Below are 20,334 nucleotides of genomic sequence, written 5' to 3'. Positions count from 1 at the left end.
AGCACTGTCTCCTTGGTCCGTGGTCTGACTGAGGAGCAGATTTCTGTATAAAACCTATAAAGTAGATCTCAAGTCTCAAGTGAATCTACCATAAAACATGTCCAGGATTCATTTCAACAATAACCATCTCTTTCTTCCCTTTTTTCACAGAGTGAAACACAACAATCTGTGCCGCTAACCTGTAATCGGTAAGGCACTAAGATGCCTAAAAGTGATACCTGGCCAGGTGGGATTGGACGGGAGACGAGTGGCATGGACAGCGCTGGCAGCTGTGACAGTGTTGTCAGTGCCAATTCTGGCTTTGTAAGTGACTGACTTTACCTTCTCAAATTTGAGGACATACTCACTTCTGCTATGTTAGACAACAGCATGATAAAACATCAGTATTAACCAATGTAATAACATGAATATCATTTTTACAGCTTTGTATCTGTTGGACAGTTTTAGGCCTTAATCGTTCTTGGATAAAAGCAATTCTTTGATTCAGAGTCTGAGAGAAGCGATCTGATTTCCTCCATATATTACAGAGTGATGATAGTCTGAACCACCTGTCTGCTGAAGAAAAGGCCTGTCTCATGTTTTTGGAGGAAACTATCGAGTCTTTGGATGCTGAAGAAGACAGTGGATTGTCCAATGACGAGTTAGACCAAGTGTCCAACCCTGGTAACCTTGTTACAGACTTGGCTGACCTTTCTGCCTCCATGAGCAAAAGCAAACTGAGCGGTGAGTAAATCTCTGGCTCTAAACACAGAGTTAACAATAAACCAGGCAATGAAACACTGTGATGAGCAATGCCATGTATTTCCAGTGACATACACACGCTTGTCTGTCTTTCAGATTTACAGAACCATGCGTCTAAAGAACCCATCAAGGAAAATGATGACACTGCAGTTATGCAGGTCTACCGTGTTCCTAAACCTCTGGTAGAGGCCAGCAGTGCTCACTCTTCTGCACCAGGCGCTAAACAGGGGATTTATTTAGACGCCAACGTCTCCTCCAAACCTCAACTCACTCCTTCTAACAAGTCTAATCACAAACACAACCACACACCTCAAAATGTACATTTTGAGGTTGTGACACCTCCTCCCACAAAACCCAAAGACTACCCTGTCCGGACAGCTGAGGGTCCTCTACCAAGAGGACCTCTGTCCTACGAGGCACTAGTTTATCTGCAGAGAAGTGCCTCCACAAAAAAGACGCCTCTGTGTCCCACAGTTGATCATACTATAGAACTGGACAGGAATCTTCCTGGAACAATGGAAGGCTCAAGTGGCAGAAACATGTCTAAGAGAAGTCCTCCATCTGTGGCTCCGAAACCCAAAGTGATTCCCGCCAACATATCTATGAAAACACAGAAAGAAGCTTTGACAATGACAGACTCTTCATACAATATCAAACATGCAAAAGATCCACAGCTGGTGAGGCAGGAAGCTTTGCAGAAGCTTGGCCTCCTGAAAGACCAGCAGTCAGAAAATGAGGCAGCAGCACCAGGCTCTCGCTCAAAATCTTCTTTGGACCCAATATGTGAAAGATCTACAAAAGGTCTCGGGAGTAGCGCTCCGCCCAGAAGCCCGTCGTTTTGTTATTCCCAAGTTCCCCGAGAGCCCAAAAACAGGCCGCTTCAGAACAGTGCAAGTTTCCATCACTCCTCACGACGTGACCAACAGTCTGCATCTATATCACATGCTCCTCAGTCAGGTGGATCCAGGGCAGCTGCCCTGGAACACTCCGTAAACACAGTAAACAGCCCCAGAGGATCTGAGCCTGCACCCACCAAGCCCTCAAACTCAGTCGAGTATACTGTGATGGTGGTGCCTGGGATGGGAGCTGATAGAAGAGAAGCTCTCAGGAAGCTTGGACTGCTCAAACAATAAAGACAAGTGCAGTGCTGAGAGAGAGAGAGAGAGAGAGAGAGAGAGAGAGAGAGAGAGAGAGAGAGAGAGAGAGAGAGAGAGAGAGAGAGAGAGAGAGAGAGAGAACCAGCTGAAGAAGAGTTTAAGCATTAAGCTGAAACCTGGCACTTGGCACGTTGACAAAGTAAAGGATGAAGAGGAAGAATGCTGAAGGGAATAATTGAAACCTAGGTTAAAGCGCTTATTTACTTTGCTAAAGAGAATTTGAAAATCTTCCCTGCACAGCACCTTTTTTTGTACGATGGCTGAAATCTATGGACAAGTCCAGCCTACCTGGAAAGTTCAAAGTCTGGATCTACCAACATGACATTCTAGAACTCCTCATCTATGCTGCCCCAATCACTACAGTCGAGTCCTTAGGGAGGAAGGTCAGTAACTACACAAGAGCCTGAGCAGCATCGCAAAACAAGCTGCAACTGCCCTTCAAATCCTTGAAGGAGCAATTCAAAGTATCGAGAGCAAGAGAAGTGGTCCAGTACAGGGGCTCACAAACGACCCAAAGGTGGTCAACGCTGGAATCCAGGTGATGACTGGCAGGAAGTGGAGTGTCCAAGAGGGCGGCAGAGGCGAGGCTGCGTCACAGGAGCAGTAAAGAAAAATCACCAAGAGTGCATATGAAAGAGTTAGCAGTTTATACATTAAAAATCCAGTGTGTAAGATTGTGAGGGGTGGCATTCTTTGGCATTTTTGGTAGAAAGATGGCATCCCTACATAGAGCAAGACCCATGCATAAAACATATGAAATGCTTATTGTAAGGCTATGAAAACCAAAAGCACTTATTAACCAAATGTATGGGCCGTGTAATACATTTCAACATTTCTGTGTACTTTTACACATTAAACCCCTAATATCATATCCTCAATTCAGATCCAGCATTTGTTGATGAGTCTTTACAATACAGTTTTCCATATACAATATTCTTTGTGTACAAATAACCACCAAAAATCAAAACAAATGTGCCTAAATGTGGATCAACGAGATCATTTCTTGGAGCAAAGCCTCAAAGAAGCAAATGCAGCTCATCATTATTGTAAAAAAAATGTGTTTGAGGGCGATTTTACTCTCAGAAGAGGGAGGGTGTGTTTTTGTCGTCACCAGCAAGTTACAAGATTTTTAAGATGCCGACGACTTTAAACTGTATGGATGGTTTTTGATTGTTTGAAAATGCTTGTACATGCAACTGCCTTCAATAGTTTTAATGTTGCAAATGTTCATTCGGTGCAAAATAAATGATTATTTTTTACCAACTCTTTACCATGTTCCTCTCTGATGTGCATGCAATACAAGACATATTTACATCTTAATAGAAGTGTGTTACTTAAGGTCAAACCTCCATCTTTGTGAACCTGCTTCTCTGCTTCATCCAGAACTCCATTTACAGAGTAACCATCAGTTATTCTACTCATCTTACACGGGGCTCCTGCTACTGCTCAGCTGTTCTTCCATTATATGATTATCCTGAGCTCCACCCTCGTGTGAACTCACCAGACCAGTACTCTCCTTCTTTTGTTTCCCTCTCATGTAATAAGACTTCTTATTCCGTGTAATGAGTTTATTCTAAAATGGCCCGGATTTGTAATGGAACAGTCCGACGCTTCAGCTGAAAGTGTGCGGTTACAGTTACAGTTGCAGTTTTCTGTCGTGTCACCTTCTCGGTAAGGCTGAGCACGGCCTTCGCCGGACGGGTCTGTATCTGTGGTCTAGTGTGTCTCCACACGGGGCAAATAAAAAGGTGTCCAATTGTGAAACTGACACGGGTCTCTTCCACTCGTATATAATACGAAAACAATGGGCGAAGAAATCAGGCCACGGTCAAAGTGAGACACTTGATATTCAGAGAGAAAAATGAGCCGCAGAAAGCATTCAGATCATTTGTGAACGGCTTCACACGGAACTGCAGTGTTCACAAAAGGAAAAGACTGTAGTTTTTGTAACAGGAAAAATGTAGATATATTCGACTCAAGCGTAAATTAAGGTTTCTCTCATCTTTATTAGGAAAAATAAGGTCATGTACTGAAGCCAGAGGTTGATCTGTGTGTAACTTGAGATACTGTATGTGTCTGTCAACGCTGCCGCCTTGACAACAGTCTCCCGACCCATTTTTGTAACGACAGTCACTCACGAAACACAAACTGCTCCAACATTCACAAGGATCTTATTACTGTTTGTTTAAAAAAAAAAAAGTGTGAATTTTCTTTTTAAATCACTAAATTAGCTATGGAGTATATACATGTATGTTCATTTAGTTTCTAGAATTAGCAGCAAAATGACTGACGTGGAGCATTTTTCAGTTGGTAACAAAAAACATTACATTTATTTGTGACAGCAGTAAACAAATCAAAGATTTGAGCAAAGTCAAAGTTTCCTTACAATGGACTCAGTAGCATTTTGCTCAAATTTACATTCAGACGGCGACAAAATCATTAATCAATGTCCATACAAACTATATACATTACATTGCTCTTATCAAACAGGTAACACCTGATAATTCACACCAAATGTGTTCACTCACATTGTATAAAAAAACTTTTTAAAGGGTTAGTGTGGAGGATTTAGTGGCATGTAGTGGTCAAATAAATATTACAATAAAAAGCACTGAGTTGATGCCATGTGATCGATTGAGTAGATACACTATATGCATTAGTTAGCAGTTGTCAGGTGTACCTAATAAAGTGACGAGGACACAAATGAATACATAAACCATAATTTTATCATATAAGGTAGACGAATAATCATTATTACGATACTCGTTCAAAAGTTTGGGGTCACCTATACATTTTTTTGTGTTTTCCATTAGAAGTGACACTTGTATTCATCAAATGAGTTGCAAAATGAATAGAAAATATAGTCAAGACATTGACAAGATTAGAAATAATGTTTTTTATTCAAAATAATAATTTTGCCCTTCAAACTTTGCTTTTGTCAAAGATCCAGCAAAACTGTTTTCATCATTGCACAATGGTTTTCAAAGGTTTTGAAATCATCCAATAGTCTTCTTTCGCGATTAGCAAACACAATGTACCATTAGAACACTGGAGAGATGGTTGCTGGAAATGGGCCTCTATACACCTATGTACACATTCCATTAAAAACCAGACATTTGCAGCTAGAATAGTCGTTTACCACATTAACAATGTATAGAGTGCATTTCTGATTAATTGAATGTTATATTCATTGAAAAAAAAAAGTGCTTTTCCTTCAAAAATAAGGACATTTCTTAGTGACCCCAAACAGTAGTGTACATATAACATATTTCCTTAAATTTCACACACCTTTGAGATGTGTTGGTGCAGAAAAGCACTGAGGTTCCAGTATTTTCAAATCCCTTCATTGTGGATGTGTGCTTTGCTTTTTTTGCGCTTCACCTTACCACCGGACACCGGGACGCCCAGCGACTCCAGGCGGAACGGTCGAGGCATGATGGAGTCAGAGCTGAGAGCCGGTGTGTTCACGGTCGGGCTGCTCATTGAATGGTGGGCCGCTCCATTGACCAGAGAAGGAGAGTGGGCGGCTGCAGGTAAAGAGCTCCATCAGATGGGCAACATCAGCATAAGAAATGGGAAAGTGATAGATGTCATATGTGATATTTTTGTCCGATTGTAGACAGAGGCATTACGTTCTTGAGTTGTCCATGTGTACATCCAATTATTCACGTGAATAGGAAATCTCAAGAACTTCTTGAGGGAACACAAATTTGATGCAAACGTTCACTTGGAATCAAGGACGAACTGGTCAAAGGATCAAGAAAACTGTGTGAAATCCACTCCAATTTGGCACAAATTTTTGGCCGAATATACATACATTTTGTTTAAAATCTGGAAAAACATTGTGTAGGCTGAATGTTGGTCAGCAGAGGCATAAAACTGCTAATCATTGTAGTTCAGGACTGATACACCAATAAAATATAAAGACCAGAGAGACACAAACACCAAAAGTGAAAAGATTTCCCGCAATGATTATATAGTAGTATAATAAAGTCTTACCATGTCCCTTGGCTGTGTCCCCACCTCGCAGTTGACTGGTTCTCTTTGACTTGAAGTAGCTGCTGGCGATGTTCTCACTGTCACTGCGGTCGAGCATTTCCTTATACCTGTCCTCTTCCACCTGCTAAAAGTACAAAGAGGTTAAAAAAAATGTTGTGTCGTGGCGTAAAACACGATGCACAAAACATAAAACACACACCATGAAAGCTTCTCCACATTCAGCAGCTGAGCCTCTGCCTGCTGAAGATTTTGGATGCACTGCTATAAGAAAGAAACAAAACAAGATCACATCTATAGGATTAACACATTAACTCTGACTCAAAAAAAAAAAAAGCCTGGATAAGCTTCTACTTGCTTTACCTGAAGGCAGAGTTGTTTTCTGCACCATCACATCCGGCAGCCTCCACGCAGCATTGTCCTCATCCCACACTGCTTCTTTCTTCAGGCGGTCCAGGTTGCTGTAGTTGCAGTCTCGGCGCACCAGAGGCACCATGCGCTCCAGCAGGCTGTTCAGGAGCTGGCCCTCCTTCTCAAGTCGCCGGATGGTGGCCAGGTAGTCGTTCCTCTCCACCTCGAATTCTGCTTGCAGATCACGGATCTCCAGCTTGGCTGCTTTTAGCTGTCACAGAAGGAAAAGGTGGCTTTGATTTAACAGTTTATCAGTGCATGCAAACCTCTGAAGATTGGAAGTGTTCAGCTGAGTTTGCAAAATAATTCAATTGACATATTATCCTTTTAATTTTCTATTGCTGTTACAGTGACATTGTGACCCACCTTGCCCTGCACCTTGACCAGGACTTGGCTTTTGGCATGTACTTCCTCCTGGATGGAATTGTAGACGTTAAAGAGAACGTTTTCACTCTCCTCGCTGTTCTCGGACAGCGCACGGAGGAGCTGGACTTTCCTCTGGTCGGCGAGGTTCCTCCTCTGCCGATGTTTCTGCCACAGCTCCTTGTTCCTGGCCTGCTCTCCTCCGACCACCTCCTGCTCCAGCTGCTGCAGCCTGTGAAGACGAGGATGATGACAGCGGACAGCCGATTACAGAGCTGTCCGTTCTTATCCAGTGGAAAAGAAAAGACAAATCGTTTCACAAGAAGGACAAACAGAGACCTTTCCAGGACATGTTTCTGGTCCAGAGGCTCTGCTGTGGCGACTTCATTTGTATTTTCAAGTTCGTCTCCACTCTGATCTTTGTCGACACCAACTTCAGCTGAGGGTACAACAGGCTGGATCATTAACACCTACAGGGAGAAATTAAGAAATCAAGTGTCTAATAATCCGCTCTTAATCTTTTGGAGGATGGTGGTGAAAATGACCTTGGTTAGAGAAGTTTCCTCAGCTGCACTGAGGTTTAACAGGTCAGGTTTACTGCTCGGGCTCACTGATGCTGGGAAAACAAAGGTGTGACCACAGTTACTAACCCTGATACACAATGAGCCACTAATATTAACATAAAAAAAATATATATATTTATATAAAAAATAAAAATATTGGTAATTATATTAATAGAAACCCAGAAACCTTACATGGTTCTTCATGTGCAGATAATTTTCTGTTGTCACTCTTTAAGACAGTGCTCCCCCTGCTGGCCTGGGCCTTCTCCAGATTCGACACCTTGGATTCATAGGAGGAACGCAGTGCAGCGATGTCCTCCTGCAGCTTCGCCTTGGACTCCTGCTCTGCATTGTATTCGGCCTGCAACTTGGCCAGCCTCTCCTCGTACTCCTGTCAGAGGAGCAGAATACCAAGCCCATAAATCACCCGATCCTTAAACAATGCATGTGAAGACGTGAAGTGATATACTGGCGTGGGAACAGCCTTTATTTGCCTCTTTAATCTTTTCTTTCTCTGCTTCTGTGGTACTCGACTGTGGCCTTGAAGGAAGATCCGCAGATGTTTCAGACAACTGACCAGCCAGCAGAGCTACACGATATAGGGTCAAAAAACATTTGTTTTTTGTGTGTGAGCAGCAATAATATTTCCCCCAAAATAACTAAATAGAAATTACTTGAAAGGTTAGCAGAGCCCAGCTGGCCTGAGATCAGGGCTCGCAGGTTCTTGATCTCTTCTTGATATTCTCTGAGCAGAGCATCCTTAGGGTCCTCGTTGATGCGAGGTCTGTTCTGGATGCTCTTGGCCCGGTTGGCGTAACGCAGCGTGCTCAGCGTTTCTTCATAGTTGTTGTCCGCGGGAGAGAGGCAGGCGATCATCAAAGTGCGCGTGTTTCCTCCCAGAGAGTCCTGCAGCAGCCGCGTCAGCTTGGAGTCTCTGTAGGGGATGTATTTGGAGCGACCGTCCACCAGGGCAGAGATGACGTTCCCCAAGGCCGAGAGGGACAGGTTGATCTTTGTGGCTTCGCGCAGCCGCTCGCCGGTGGCACCGGTTTTAGACTGACGCTCACTTCCTGCCAGGTCAACCAGGTTGAGTTTACCTGCTCGCAGATGGTCCTGACCTTCTGCATCTGGGGAGGAGGAGGGAGGTGAAGAGAATGTAAAGAAACCACAGCTTGAGTTGTTGGTGTTGCATCAGCACCACAAGCACAAGCACAGGTTTGTGCGGGGAGAAAAACACCTTCATCACACCTAAAACAGAACAGATAGATGCCTAATACAGTGTGATGCAGGTATTAAATAACACTGTGTGTGTGTGTGTGTGTGTGTGTGTGTGTGTGTGTGTGTGTGTGTTCTTGTACTTGCGGCATACTGAGGACCAGTGAGGGTTTTTAACCAACAAAGTGAGGTCAATTTTACGGAGTGAGGACATTTTGGCCGGTCCTCACTTTGTAAAACTGACCTCACTTTGTTGGTTAAAAACCCTCACCCTTTGTTTTCATTTTAAAAAATCCGATTTTGGACGACATAGTATAGAATGACGTTTTTGTCAAATTTTGGACCAATTTTTTTTTTCTAATTTTGGACCAATTTTTTTTTTCCTAATTTCGGACCAACATTTTTTTGTCAAATTTTGGACCATAAATGTTTTGTCAAAGACTTTTTCAAATTTTGGACGACATAGCATAGAATGACGTTTTTGTCAAATTTTGGACCAATTTTTTTTTTTTCAAATTTTGGACCAATTTTTTTTTTTTCAAATTTTGGACCAATTTTTTTTTTGTCAAATTTTGGACCAAAACATTTTTGTCAAAGATTTTTTCAAATTTTGGACCAATTTTTTTTTTTCAAATTTTGGACCAACATTTTTTTGACAAATTTTGGACCAACATTTTTTTGTCAAATTTTGGACCAAAAATAAAAAAATATCGAAAAAGTTTTCCAGCCCTTTTTGCTCTGGGGCTCCACCTGCAGACATTTTATGGTACTGCAACCAGTAGTTCTATAGATGTCATTCATGAAGTAGATATTTGTAATTGTGTTGATTTATAAAGTGGAAATGCTGGTCCTCACTTTGTCAGCAACCCAGTCCTCGGTATGCAGCAAGTACAAGAATGTGTGTGTGTGTGTGTGTGTGTGTGTGTGTGTGTGTGTGTGTGTGTACGCTGACCTATGTTGCAGATCTCCAGGTGGATGGTGAAGATTGAGTGGGAGCGGGAGGAGTCTTTGTTCATCAGCGTGTAGCCCACCGCCCTGTTCCTCCATCCTTGCTCGATAATTCTCTCACACTCGCCCACATTGTGCACAGTGTGCATGGAGAGGTCACGCACGTACACGCCGTGCTCTGGGTGCTCTTTCAGCTACACAACAGTCAAAACGCACACAATTAAAATATGTCTTCATCTTCACCTTCAACAACTCTCGTTGCTCTTTTTAAGCCGCCATGGCAACTATGGTGTTACGCACAAAACAAGATAAGCACTGAGCAACTGGGTTCATAACCAAAGAACAATAGATTCCTCTTGGATTCTAATGTTTTCACCGTGAAGCCTGATTTGTGTTTTATTGTTAACAGAACGTCATAAGGCTTAAATACCTCCAATCTCTGTTTGGTGTCATTTCCCAGAAGGTCTCGGATTTCTTCATTGTAAATCTCCAGGTAGGAGGCCCTCACCAGAAATTTTGTATTTTCGGCACACTAGCATGTAAACACAAACACGGGTTGAATTACAACCTCTCCAAGACGATGCAAAGCACACACACACACACAACCCTGGTGAAGAGCTAAAATCATTAGACTGGATTCTACATTCATCTGTGGCACCATTAACAACAAGGCCTGTGATTACCTGGATGCTCTCAAAGATGTGTTCAAATGCACGTGGGATGACTCCTCTTTGGGATGCAGGCTCCGTCACGCCCTGCATTGTGAAAGACTTACCGCTTCCAGTTTGTCCATAGGCAAAAATGGTGCCATTGTATCCTTCAGTGACACCCTGTGAAACAATTGTCATAAAAAAAATTCAATCAACAAATTTCCCAAGGGAAACGTGGCTGCACAATAATTTGCAGTTTAACAAAACAAAAGTACGACAAAAGACTTTAAAGTGACAGTATGTAAAGTTGCATGTAGCAGCTGGAAGTGTGTTGGAGAACCTTTGTAGCCTTCAGTTATCATCAAAACTCAAAAGATATTTTCTTTGTCAATTATTGGATTTATTATTATAAAAACAGGATTGTCCAACAATGGCAGCCCACGTAGAGCTGACCCAGCGCCTGATATAAATATAAAAAGTCTTGTTCTTGCACTTCATACATTTCACACTTGCTGCCAAATGAAAATTCTTACACCTTTTGAGTAAAATATTTGTGTTAACTGTAAAGCACCTGTTCTATGAGGCTAAAAGACCTGAGTGATCTTTTGTACAAGGCCTGTTTGTAAGGAACAACATCATGCTGACCTTTATAAGTGACTGACAGCAGACTGTTAAGCAAATAATGAAGCCTGTGGCAATAAGATATAGGCCACTGATGTTGGTGTCCAGTGACCAGCAAACTGTTTTGGCCACATCTGTAGGTTTTTTTTTTTGTTGCTTTGTGTTCACTCAAAAGGGGAATAAAGTGAGCTTACCTCAACCAAAGCATAAGCAATCTCATTGTACATCTCCTCGGTGCTTTGATCTGTGAAGTACGTCCCATCAAAGGTGAACTGTTTTGGAGGCTCGTCCACCGCACTGGGTTTCTCTATGAAGCACTGGCAGCGCTGCAGATCCATGGACAACACGGTCCTGGAGCCCAGAGCCTTCTCCCTGTCGTTCAGCGGCCGGCATCTGACCACCACCTTCACCGACTCCGACCCCATGTCGCACCGTTCACACAGCAGACAGCAGGTTAAAGCAAAGGGAAGTGTCCTCTTCTGCTTTATAAAGACATAGAGGCGAGAAAGCTCTGCTCTCTAAGGTTTGGGAGTAAACAGCTGCTGACATACAGGGAAAACAAATACAGCTGACAGGAAGTGAAAATATTTCCATACACAAAGCTTGAGGTATTGTCCTCGTTAGATCCACTGCCATTCAGCTCCTCTTCCAACAGTGGTTTGAAGTTGCCTGGCAACCGCAAACAACCAGGGAGGGATGAAACTGGCTGAAAGCAGCAGCCATTTTGGTGAGGTCAAAATTAGCATGCTAACAGTATTTGCTATTGTGTGTATGTATGTATTTGCATACATTTAAAAATACATATATATGTATACATATATATATGTATACATACATAAGTATATATATATATATACATACATACATACATGGACTGATGTTTGCTTGTCCGTATATCATCAACAAAGCATTTAACAGCATTAAACATCTTGTTTTTCTTAAAATATTTTGAAAAAGCACACTGGATGTCTGAGTTTTTCCCCAGCAAATCTGTCCTTATTTTCTATTTTTAGATGAATAAAATTAAATACAAATGGGTTTTTTTCTCAGATTACAATAGATACGGAGAATAATCAATGAATTACCATAGATAATAAACAGAACACTCGTCTATATCGAGTTCACCAGCAGCACAAATTACACGCTGAAAAATTATCATCTGATTAAGTTGAAACGAACAAAATTGTCAATATAAAGTCAACATTTTAACTTGAAACTGTTTACGCTGGATTAGATTGGTAGTTAATCGAGTTGGGTGTGTAGAAATCTCTGAGCTAATTATCACATTAAGCAATCCTGTGGGTTTAGGGGTGTGTGTGTGCGTTTTATTTTCGTTTCTGGCTCCGATCAACTGATTAAGCGGCAGGTCAGGTTTTGCAAGGTACGGTCAAATAGTTGAAATAATTTTAAACACAGTGTGGATTGAAATTTGAAAACATGAGTTTAATCTCAAACAAAGTTACCCAGTGAGATAAAACTGTTGGTTGGTATTAAGGTGGTTTCCCCATATGAATATGTCCAGCTGCAAATGCATAAAAATGTTAACCCATCCATCCATCGTTTACCACTTCATCCTCCACATGAGGCTGCTGGTGCCAATCCCAGCTGACAAACGGCAGGTCACACCCAGGACAGGTCAACATATAGAGGCACAGTGTCCAGTTAACCTCTGCATGTTTTTGGACACGTGGGAACCCAGAGAAAAGTAAAAACGTGTTTACAGTGTTTAAGGTAAATTGAGCAGCAGTTAAAATCACCACAAATTAGGATCAATTTAACCATTCTGACCTTCCTTTTTTCTCCTCTTGGTGGCCATGATATAAGTGCAGTTATAATCTCTGAGGTTAAAAAAATTATGTATATTATACACGTTCTGCAGGTCCAACGTCTAAACACGGGACAAAAACAACAAAGTTTGATCAAATATATTTGCATAATACTTATCAATGCATGAAAAAAAAATAGGCATCAAGTGCAATAATCTGAGTTATCAGTTCCACTAAAATCTGAAGTTATCAATCCCACGTCATAAAAACAAGAACAATCTCCGACGCCCGTTTGAGGCACATATAAAAATACTTTTTAAAAATATATATATAGTGAAAGACATAAAAAGCAGCAGGCACAAAATATTACATCGTTGACAAGTTAGTAACCTCCCATGAGATGACATGATTACTCTATATACATTAAAGGGATAACTCAGGTTTTCTGAAGGGTGGTTGTCAGGGTGGTTGTCAGGGGTCTCATTCTCAAGGAAAACATGGCTACCAGTGGGGACACAAGGAAAAAAACAAAATTTTAACCATACAACAATAGACTCACCTAATAAAGTCTATGTCTGCTCGGGTGTATGATATAGAGAATTGTTTTTAGCTTATAGAGATATGAGATGCTGATCAGCTGCTGCCCCTGTTTGTTAATTCTGTGTAACAGAGGTAAGTCTAAATGAAGGATGTCACACAAGTAAAAAAAAAAAGAACACACTTGAACTTTGTGATGGAGGCAGAAGTGGATCAGCAACTCCTGACTCCTGAGTGTCATCATTTAAAACGGCTAGTTTTCTTAGATGAGTGAGCACATTTCAACAATATTGGAGACTTAATCATGTGTGGCTGTTAAGTGGCTAAAATCCATCTTTCCTTGCATCACTGTTAACAGCCATGTTTTCCCTGAGTGAGACTACAGTATGAGTCGCAACCTCATCCAACCACACTTCAAAAGGCTTAAACCATCATTTTAAACAGTGTTGAAACCAAGACCACACTAACGAAACAAAGAGTGGACCTGTGCAGAGAACAAGACCAAGACAAGTCCACTATACATGACTCAGCCTCAGTCACTCTCTGCTCTTAGTGATGACACAGACTGTGAGAAGCCACATTAAAATCCAAAGCATCCCCACAAAACCAAATGTGTTTTAAAGTCAGAAACGACATAATATAAGTGCAAAAGAAAAAGAAATGTGCAACTTCTCCTCACAGGTTGGCAATCCACATCACGGTCCTAGTGAAACCATCTCTTTCTGGAAGTCTTTTTTACTCTGGCTTTGCTGGGGCTCTTGAACAGCTTCACAGACTGTCGTTTAGTGGCGTTCTCCTCCCACTCGTAACAGTGGTTCACTCGGGCACAGCTCAGGAGGCACGACAGCTCGTCCTGGATCTCTGTGTAGTACTCGATCAGTTCTGCCATGGAATTGAACTCACTCTTGCATTTCTACCACAAAGACGACACAAAGAAGCGGTTTACTGTACACATTTGCATTCCAATATAACTGACTTGAAGGTTTGGTCTGGCAGTTAAGATGTATTCATGAACATTTTCCTAAACAAGGTCAAATTTATGTTGGGATTCAAAGAGACACAGGGTATACAAAGGAATCCTGAAGTTGATTTCAATAAATGTTTAAGACTTTTTCAATACAAAACAGTTTTAGTTTGTAATAAACGATTTTGGAGTTTATTTCGTGCAATTTCGGATATTATTTCACGTTCACTGTCCCAAGATGCGTAACGTCCCGTGTACGGGTGTAGCGGCAAGCCGATCTTGCAGGGCTAGCACGCCCGCGCATCGTTGTTTTCAAAAAACGCAGGGAGGAATATAAATGCATTCATGCATACTTTTTAAAGTCAAACTCTATGGACAAAATTAATACCTCATGAAATAGGGATCAACACTTTTTAAGGGCCTTCAACGAGTGAAATAAATACATTTAGTCTACATGTCATGATTTCATTTCCACTACAAATCTAAGTAGATATCAGCTTGGTAAAATAGGTGTTTGCTCATATTTAATAAAAAAATAAAATTACCTCCAGCATGAATTTCCCTGCACGAGTGTTTTGGATGAGGTGGGTCATCAGGCCAGAGGGGAAGCGAATGATGAGAGAGCCACATTTGGGTTTTTTAGGATGAGGGCACAGGAGGTAAGAACCCAGAACATCATCTGCCAGCAGGGCGTAGCTGTTGTCACTGAAATAACAGAGTTTCAAAATGAAAACAATCAGTTAGTGGGAGAGAAAGCATCCGTTTTCAGTGAGATGTGTTAAACACTCGAGAGGGACACTAACGTTGCGATACCAGCCCAACACCACACCGCTTGAGCCAGTGCTTCTTCTGTTTCGGCCAGGCTCGGAGCGCGAGATCTCCTCGTCGGTGTCTTGCTTTCTGCCTTTTCTGTTAAATTATTGTTAAGACAGATTTGGGTTAAATTCTAGTGGTTTAAATTGAATTCAAAAGCTATATTTGTAGGGGGAAATAAGTACCAAGTAACATCAACATGGTGAAGGAAATTTGGCTTAAGTTTAAAACTGCAGTGTGTAACTTGACATTTCTGAGCTGCACTGAGGACGTGATGCTGCTCATAAGCACAACTTCACATGTGAATTCTGCTGCTCAAAAAACCCAGTTGTTCAGTAGTTTGACGAGATAAATGCTTCTTGCCCCGCCCCAACCCTGTGTTGCCAGCTTGTACACAAAAACACTGCCTCAGTCTGGTCTGATAGTTTTGATGGACAGAGCCTGTTTTAAGGCTGCGGCTTATGCTGTTTCTCTCAATGAAGAATTGTGGAAATTACACACTGCTGCTTTAAATAAAGGAAGTGGTGATAAAAAAAAATTCATAAATAATAATAATCCATTTATATAAGTGACAAAGTCCACAATTAACTTAACAAAGTCATTATAACCCATGTGACACCAGACTATTATCAATCTATAAATACATTTAAATAATAAAAACTACCTTCTGACACCACAACAGACGGTGAGTGACTGCCCAACACCGGACACTGAGAGGTTTGCTTTACCTAATCAAGTCTCTGACTCTTGAGAGCACTCTGTGAACACCTGGCCCACCTTGAGATGCGTTCAGCCGCTCCTGAACAATGCGCTGTTTGACTGGCGTGAAGGTGAAGGAGCGGTAAGCCCCAGAGGTCAGAGCTTTGGTGCGGATGACTTTCTTTCGTACCAGAGATGGGGAGGAAGTGGGGAACACGTCGTCCTGCCTGCTGTGTGAGTTGTTGAAAGATCTGTTGTGTTTCTAAAGATGAAGGAAACAGGAACAATTCAAGGTTAAGTGTCTAATACCATATATACATGTTAGGACCACAAGCCTCCACGGTGCAAACATGAAGGTAAAACATGGTCTAAATAACATTAAATCAAAAATAAGCAAGAACTACTGAAAAAGATTATGACCTGGATGACTGAGAACCTTCACCGATAAAGTAAGACTAGAGCAGTGTTGTTTAATACTAAAGTACAGCAAGAGCAGTCAGTGATGGATCCTTCAGATTTGCTGGCCTGTTTCCATCAGAAACAAATATGCCACTGACCAGTGTCAAACAAGACCAAGAACAAGTAAAAAATAAACGGTGGACAACCACAAACACCCTGGTGCTGAGACCTGTTACTTTTTTTACGATTGAAGCCCTGCCCAGTCATGCCCAAGGTTACTTAACTGAACTTCCTGCTTCACTGTAGGACTGGTTTACTGGTTACTGATTTTTCTAAAGGTGAAGTATAAAAATCAAGGCTTCCAGACTGTGAAAGAGCTACCAGATAAATTCAGGTCTGCAGGGCCTGCTGACGGTAGATTTTCAGTGATTGTACTCAAGTTATTGCTTTTAATTGGCTTGTTTTTCCCTCTTTTTTTTGCTATTTTGAAAAGAAAGTCATATATAAATTAAGCTTTTTTTATTATTGTGAAAGATGTGAATGTCCAAACCTTATGACCTGGCAACAGCCCTTGAAAAGGAGCTCTCCTGAAGGACACCAGTGCACTGACACTGAGGGGGAAACCGTGGTTCAGCAATGAAGGGTTGCGACGCGGCAGTGAACCGACAGATTCACCCTCTGCCTCCTCTGGGTGCTTCTCCAAATAGGACAACTGGAAACAGCGACACAGCAGCAGGTTCAGGAACTGGGCCTGAAGGAGAGACGATTTATATTATTTACACTATTGCTAATTACACGTTGATTGTTTGACTGTGAAGTTTATTGTAAATTCAAGAAGCAGAAATCCTAGAAAATAACAACACAATGCAAAGTCATTGTCATCATTACCCCTCACTTTTTCACCACAAATGTACCTAATAAAGGGACAGAAGTGGAATGAGGTGTGGTCTTCTGCTGCTGTCACCCAGGGTTTGACATGTTATGCATTCAGAGATGGTCTTCTGCTTACTGTGGTTGTAACAAGTGCTTATTTGAGCTATTGCTTTTCCATTATCTGAAACCAGTCAGGCTATTCTCTTCTCTGCCAGAGAACTGTCGCTCAATGGATATTTTCACATTTTTGGATCATTCTCCGTAAACCCTTGAAATGATTGTGGGTGAAAATCCCAGTAGATCACTAGTTTTAATTGAATTAAATCACCTTTCTTGCCCGTTCGTATGCATTCTTGGCTATGTCTATATGCCATGTTATTCTCAGATTAAATATTTTGTTAACAGGAGTGCCTAATAACGGGATTTAGAAACTTATATGGTAAATTTAGTGATAGAAAAAGTGGCTGTAGATAGTTTAATCATCCACAAAGGGTGTCATATGCTGACCCGCCTTTGGTTGCTTCGTTACGGATGCCGTTACTGTCTCACTCTCATCTTTTGTTGTGATAAGATGATCCTCACCGCTCTGGCATGCCTGGCTTGGAAAACGTGGCAGTACAGTTGTGCATCAGAGCTGCCTGGGTTGTGGGAGACAAAGGCAAACTGGGAATCATCGGGCCGGGCGGTGGACAGAGAGACTCTGCGTAGGGCATGAGCCATCAGGAGGGTCTGAAGACACGGAGGACGACAAAACCCACAAGGAGCAGAGTCAGGTGATTACTTTATTAAGCTTTAAAGCTTTCAAGTTAAAACAAGCATGAATAATGTCACTAGAGACAGCTCGACCATCCTCACCGTTTCATCCTCATTGTACATCTTCACACCTTTGATGGAGAATTTTAGGGACACGGGTCGTCGTCTCTTGCTCATCTGATTGAACACGACCAATACACGAATCAGCATATTCCACAGAGCAGGTATATTAGCCGTTGCTTGTCGAGATCACACCAACAAGAATCCTCACAAAAATGTGGGGACTTACCGCGAGGAGCCTCAGCTGAGCGTGCAGCTGTTCTATCTGCTCATCCAGACAACGGTCGTCCACAAGAAATGAGCCCACGTACTGAAGAGCAAAGATGAACGTTTAACACAAACACACAGGAAGGAACTCACAAAAAACACATTTCTACAGTTACCTCTGCTGATCGTGTCACTGCAACATCTTCTCTCACTGGTGCCTCACCCATTCTACCTGTGTGTGTGTGTTCAACCACAGCGTGAGAACGTCACAACTGAGGAGACAAGCAAAACAATCAAGCACTTAATAAAACAAGTTTAAAAAATGGAATGAACATAAATAACCTCAATTATATACCTTGATTATTTTATCAATTAGAGCTTTATTGGTATTGTTAGAGGGAAAAAACCTCACAATTACAAAGCTCCTCACACACAACACTTAACCAAAGACACAACATAAGGACATAAGGAAAAATAGTGCGCCAGAACATTCTACATTTAAAAAAACAATAATTGCAGAAGTATTAAAAAAAATGGAGATGTTTAAATAAAAGCATATGTGAACTAAGCCAAAAACAAGAAATGCACTCCCTTTTTATTCAGCAGTTAGTTCCAATTAACTGAAATACGTCTTTTACATTTTGACTTTTTCAAAGCTCATTTGAAATTATACATTTCTAACTTTTAAAAACACAATTACAGTTCAAAGTGTCACACTGTTGACATGACAGGAAAAGACAAATGTACTTAATAAAGATAAGGTCAAATGAAGTTGCAGCGCTGTGTGTGTGTGTGTGTGTGTGTGTGTGTGTGTGTGTGTGTGTGTGTGCTGTCTGAAAACGTTGGATTGTACAGGGAAACTAAAGGAAACGTGTGCACATTTGAAGGTCGTTTGCCCTTTAAAACTCATGTTTCCAGCTCTGAAATCACGACACAGTGTGTGCTAACACACGCCGTGGGTGTTGCTGCGTGTTTTATGGGCTTTCATCTGTCCTGACACGCTTTTCACAACAAAACCCAGAGAGTTTAGGCGAGTGACTGAAACTGACGAGGGACAGTCTGTCCCGTCTGTCTTTCTGTCTGTGTAGGTGAAGTGTAGTGAAGAAGCTGTTAAAGCACAAAAAACTCACCTTTCACACCCGGGGCGCCTCCACCTTACAGCTCCGTCACCTCCTCCGCTTCTTCTTCTTCTTCTTCTTCTTCTTCACACCGTTGTTGACACCGAGCTCTTCCTTCAACTTCACCCTCCTTTACCTTCGACCTGTCGCCGCTGTGTAGTCCAGGTGTGCGGCTTCAAGCCAGAGGCGGAGCTCCGGGGGAGGAAGAGGAGGAAAGAGGAGGAGGAGGAGGAAGAAGAAAGTGTGTCAACACTTCACCTTATTACTTCTCATGTTGCACTGATTGGAGGCTGAAACACTTCACCCTCCCCCTGCTGCTGCTGACATTCCTTCTCAGTTCACACACCCAGCTGTGGGAAAAAAATAACAATACTGTTTATAACAGAAGCAAGAAAGCAACATATTTATTTATTTTACATAGAACAAAAAGGCCAAATATATATTTAAAAAATGACCGTCTCAAACGTTAAGGACACGTCTTCAGACTGTAACAGGCAGAGGACGTCTTTGCTCTGTCCTCCATCTTCAGTGTGTCAGGGAACTACAGTGGTCTTCACATACCATGAATTATGTTTGTTCTCCTTCATTAGCAAAGTAAACTTTCGCTATAAACATGTTCTGGTTTGTTTCTGCGTTTGAGCTGCCGTAGAAAAACTGACAGCACAAAATGGCCGCCTTTATAAATCAAGGCCCTTGGCCTTGCCTTACCTCAAGGCCTTTTCTAGCCTGCGAGCACTAGCGCTGTAATGTAATTAAGTAAAAATACTTAGTCACTGTACTTAAGTACAATATTCACATATCTTTACTTAAAGATATATTTCTAGCAACTTTACTTAACTCCACTACATTTCCTCTATTTTTGTTACTCGTTGCTTCCTAATAAAGAAGAAGAGTTGGTCATGGTCTGTAAACAGAGCTTTTCTAGTCTTGATGAGCAACCTTTGTCTTACCATTCACACGCTGCAACATGGGGTTATGTGTCTTGCTCAAGGACATTCTAGCAGAGCCAGGAATTGAACCCACAGCCTTTCCCGTTGAAAGACAACTTGCCCTACCACTGAGCCACCATGGCTCAATCCTAACTCCTCACTTATTTGAATACTCTAACTTCTAAAATGTAAGTACATTTTATATCAGAAAATTACTTTTGATACTCAAGTACAGTAAATTTAAGACTTTTACTCAAGTAATGTTTTAAAAACTGATTTAAACTCCTATCAAAGCCATGGTCTGGTAAGATACTTGTACTTTTACTCAAGTATCAAGTAATTTAGCACCAAATGATTAAAATAATCATACATCTACAAATACTGGCTGTTTAAATACACACAGAGTAAAATTAAAGTTTAAAGTGTTTGTTATTGTTGACTTTTATCTATGATTCTCAGACAAATTCAAAGTCAACACCTCTCACCTGGTAAAAGAAACAGTGGGAGATTTCAGCAGCTCTTTCAGCAGCAGACTGCTACGACTACAGTCT

General features: G+C 41.5%; 3 protein-coding genes across 3 annotated transcripts; 1 reads left to right on the top strand and 2 right to left on the bottom strand.

Moving 5' to 3' along the window:
• Positions 1–201: 201 nt before the first annotated feature.
• Positions 202–1,874, top strand: LOC310929798 (specifically androgen-regulated gene protein; the record flags this gene model as incomplete). The annotated part of the gene is made up of 3 exons (XM_083892645.1): positions 202–303; positions 528–723; positions 838–1,874. The coding sequence occupies 3 exons, from the start codon at positions 202–204 to the stop codon at positions 1,872–1,874; spliced, it is 1,335 nt and encodes a 444-aa protein (XP_083748771.1).
• A 3,357-nt stretch (positions 1,875–5,231) lies between these two features.
• On the bottom strand, positions 5,232–11,090 carry kif17 (kinesin family member 17; the record flags this gene model as incomplete). The annotated part of the gene is made up of 14 exons (XM_083892644.1): positions 5,232–5,425; positions 5,898–6,018; positions 6,097–6,158; positions 6,258–6,516; positions 6,672–6,900; positions 7,008–7,138; positions 7,214–7,284; positions 7,424–7,622; positions 7,726–7,820; positions 7,906–8,358; positions 9,399–9,588; positions 9,825–9,926; positions 10,078–10,224; positions 10,860–11,090. 14 exons carry the CDS (start codon positions 11,088–11,090, stop codon positions 5,232–5,234), a joined length of 2,484 nt encoding a protein of 827 aa, XP_083748770.1.
• A 1,827-nt stretch (positions 11,091–12,917) lies between these two features.
• Positions 12,918–17,972, bottom strand: sh2d5 (SH2 domain containing 5; the record flags this gene model as incomplete). The annotated part of the gene is made up of 10 exons (XM_083892643.1): positions 17,913–17,972; positions 17,759–17,839; positions 17,572–17,646; positions 17,299–17,445; positions 16,394–16,594; positions 15,523–15,706; positions 14,736–14,841; positions 14,478–14,637; positions 13,708–13,881; positions 12,918–12,932 (listed from the first exon to the last, which is right to left on the bottom strand). Exons 1-10 carry the CDS (start codon positions 17,961–17,963, stop codon positions 12,918–12,920), a joined length of 1,194 nt encoding a protein of 397 aa, XP_083748769.1. The 5' UTR covers positions 17,964–17,972.
• Positions 17,973–20,334: the final 2,362 nt, after the last annotated feature.

This window comes from Microchirus variegatus, assembly GCF_963457635.1.
Source record: "Microchirus variegatus genome assembly, chromosome: 7".
Taxonomy (NCBI): Eukaryota; Metazoa; Chordata; class Actinopteri; order Pleuronectiformes; family Soleidae; genus Microchirus; species Microchirus variegatus.
This window is presented reverse-complemented; position numbering and strand designations above follow the sequence as displayed.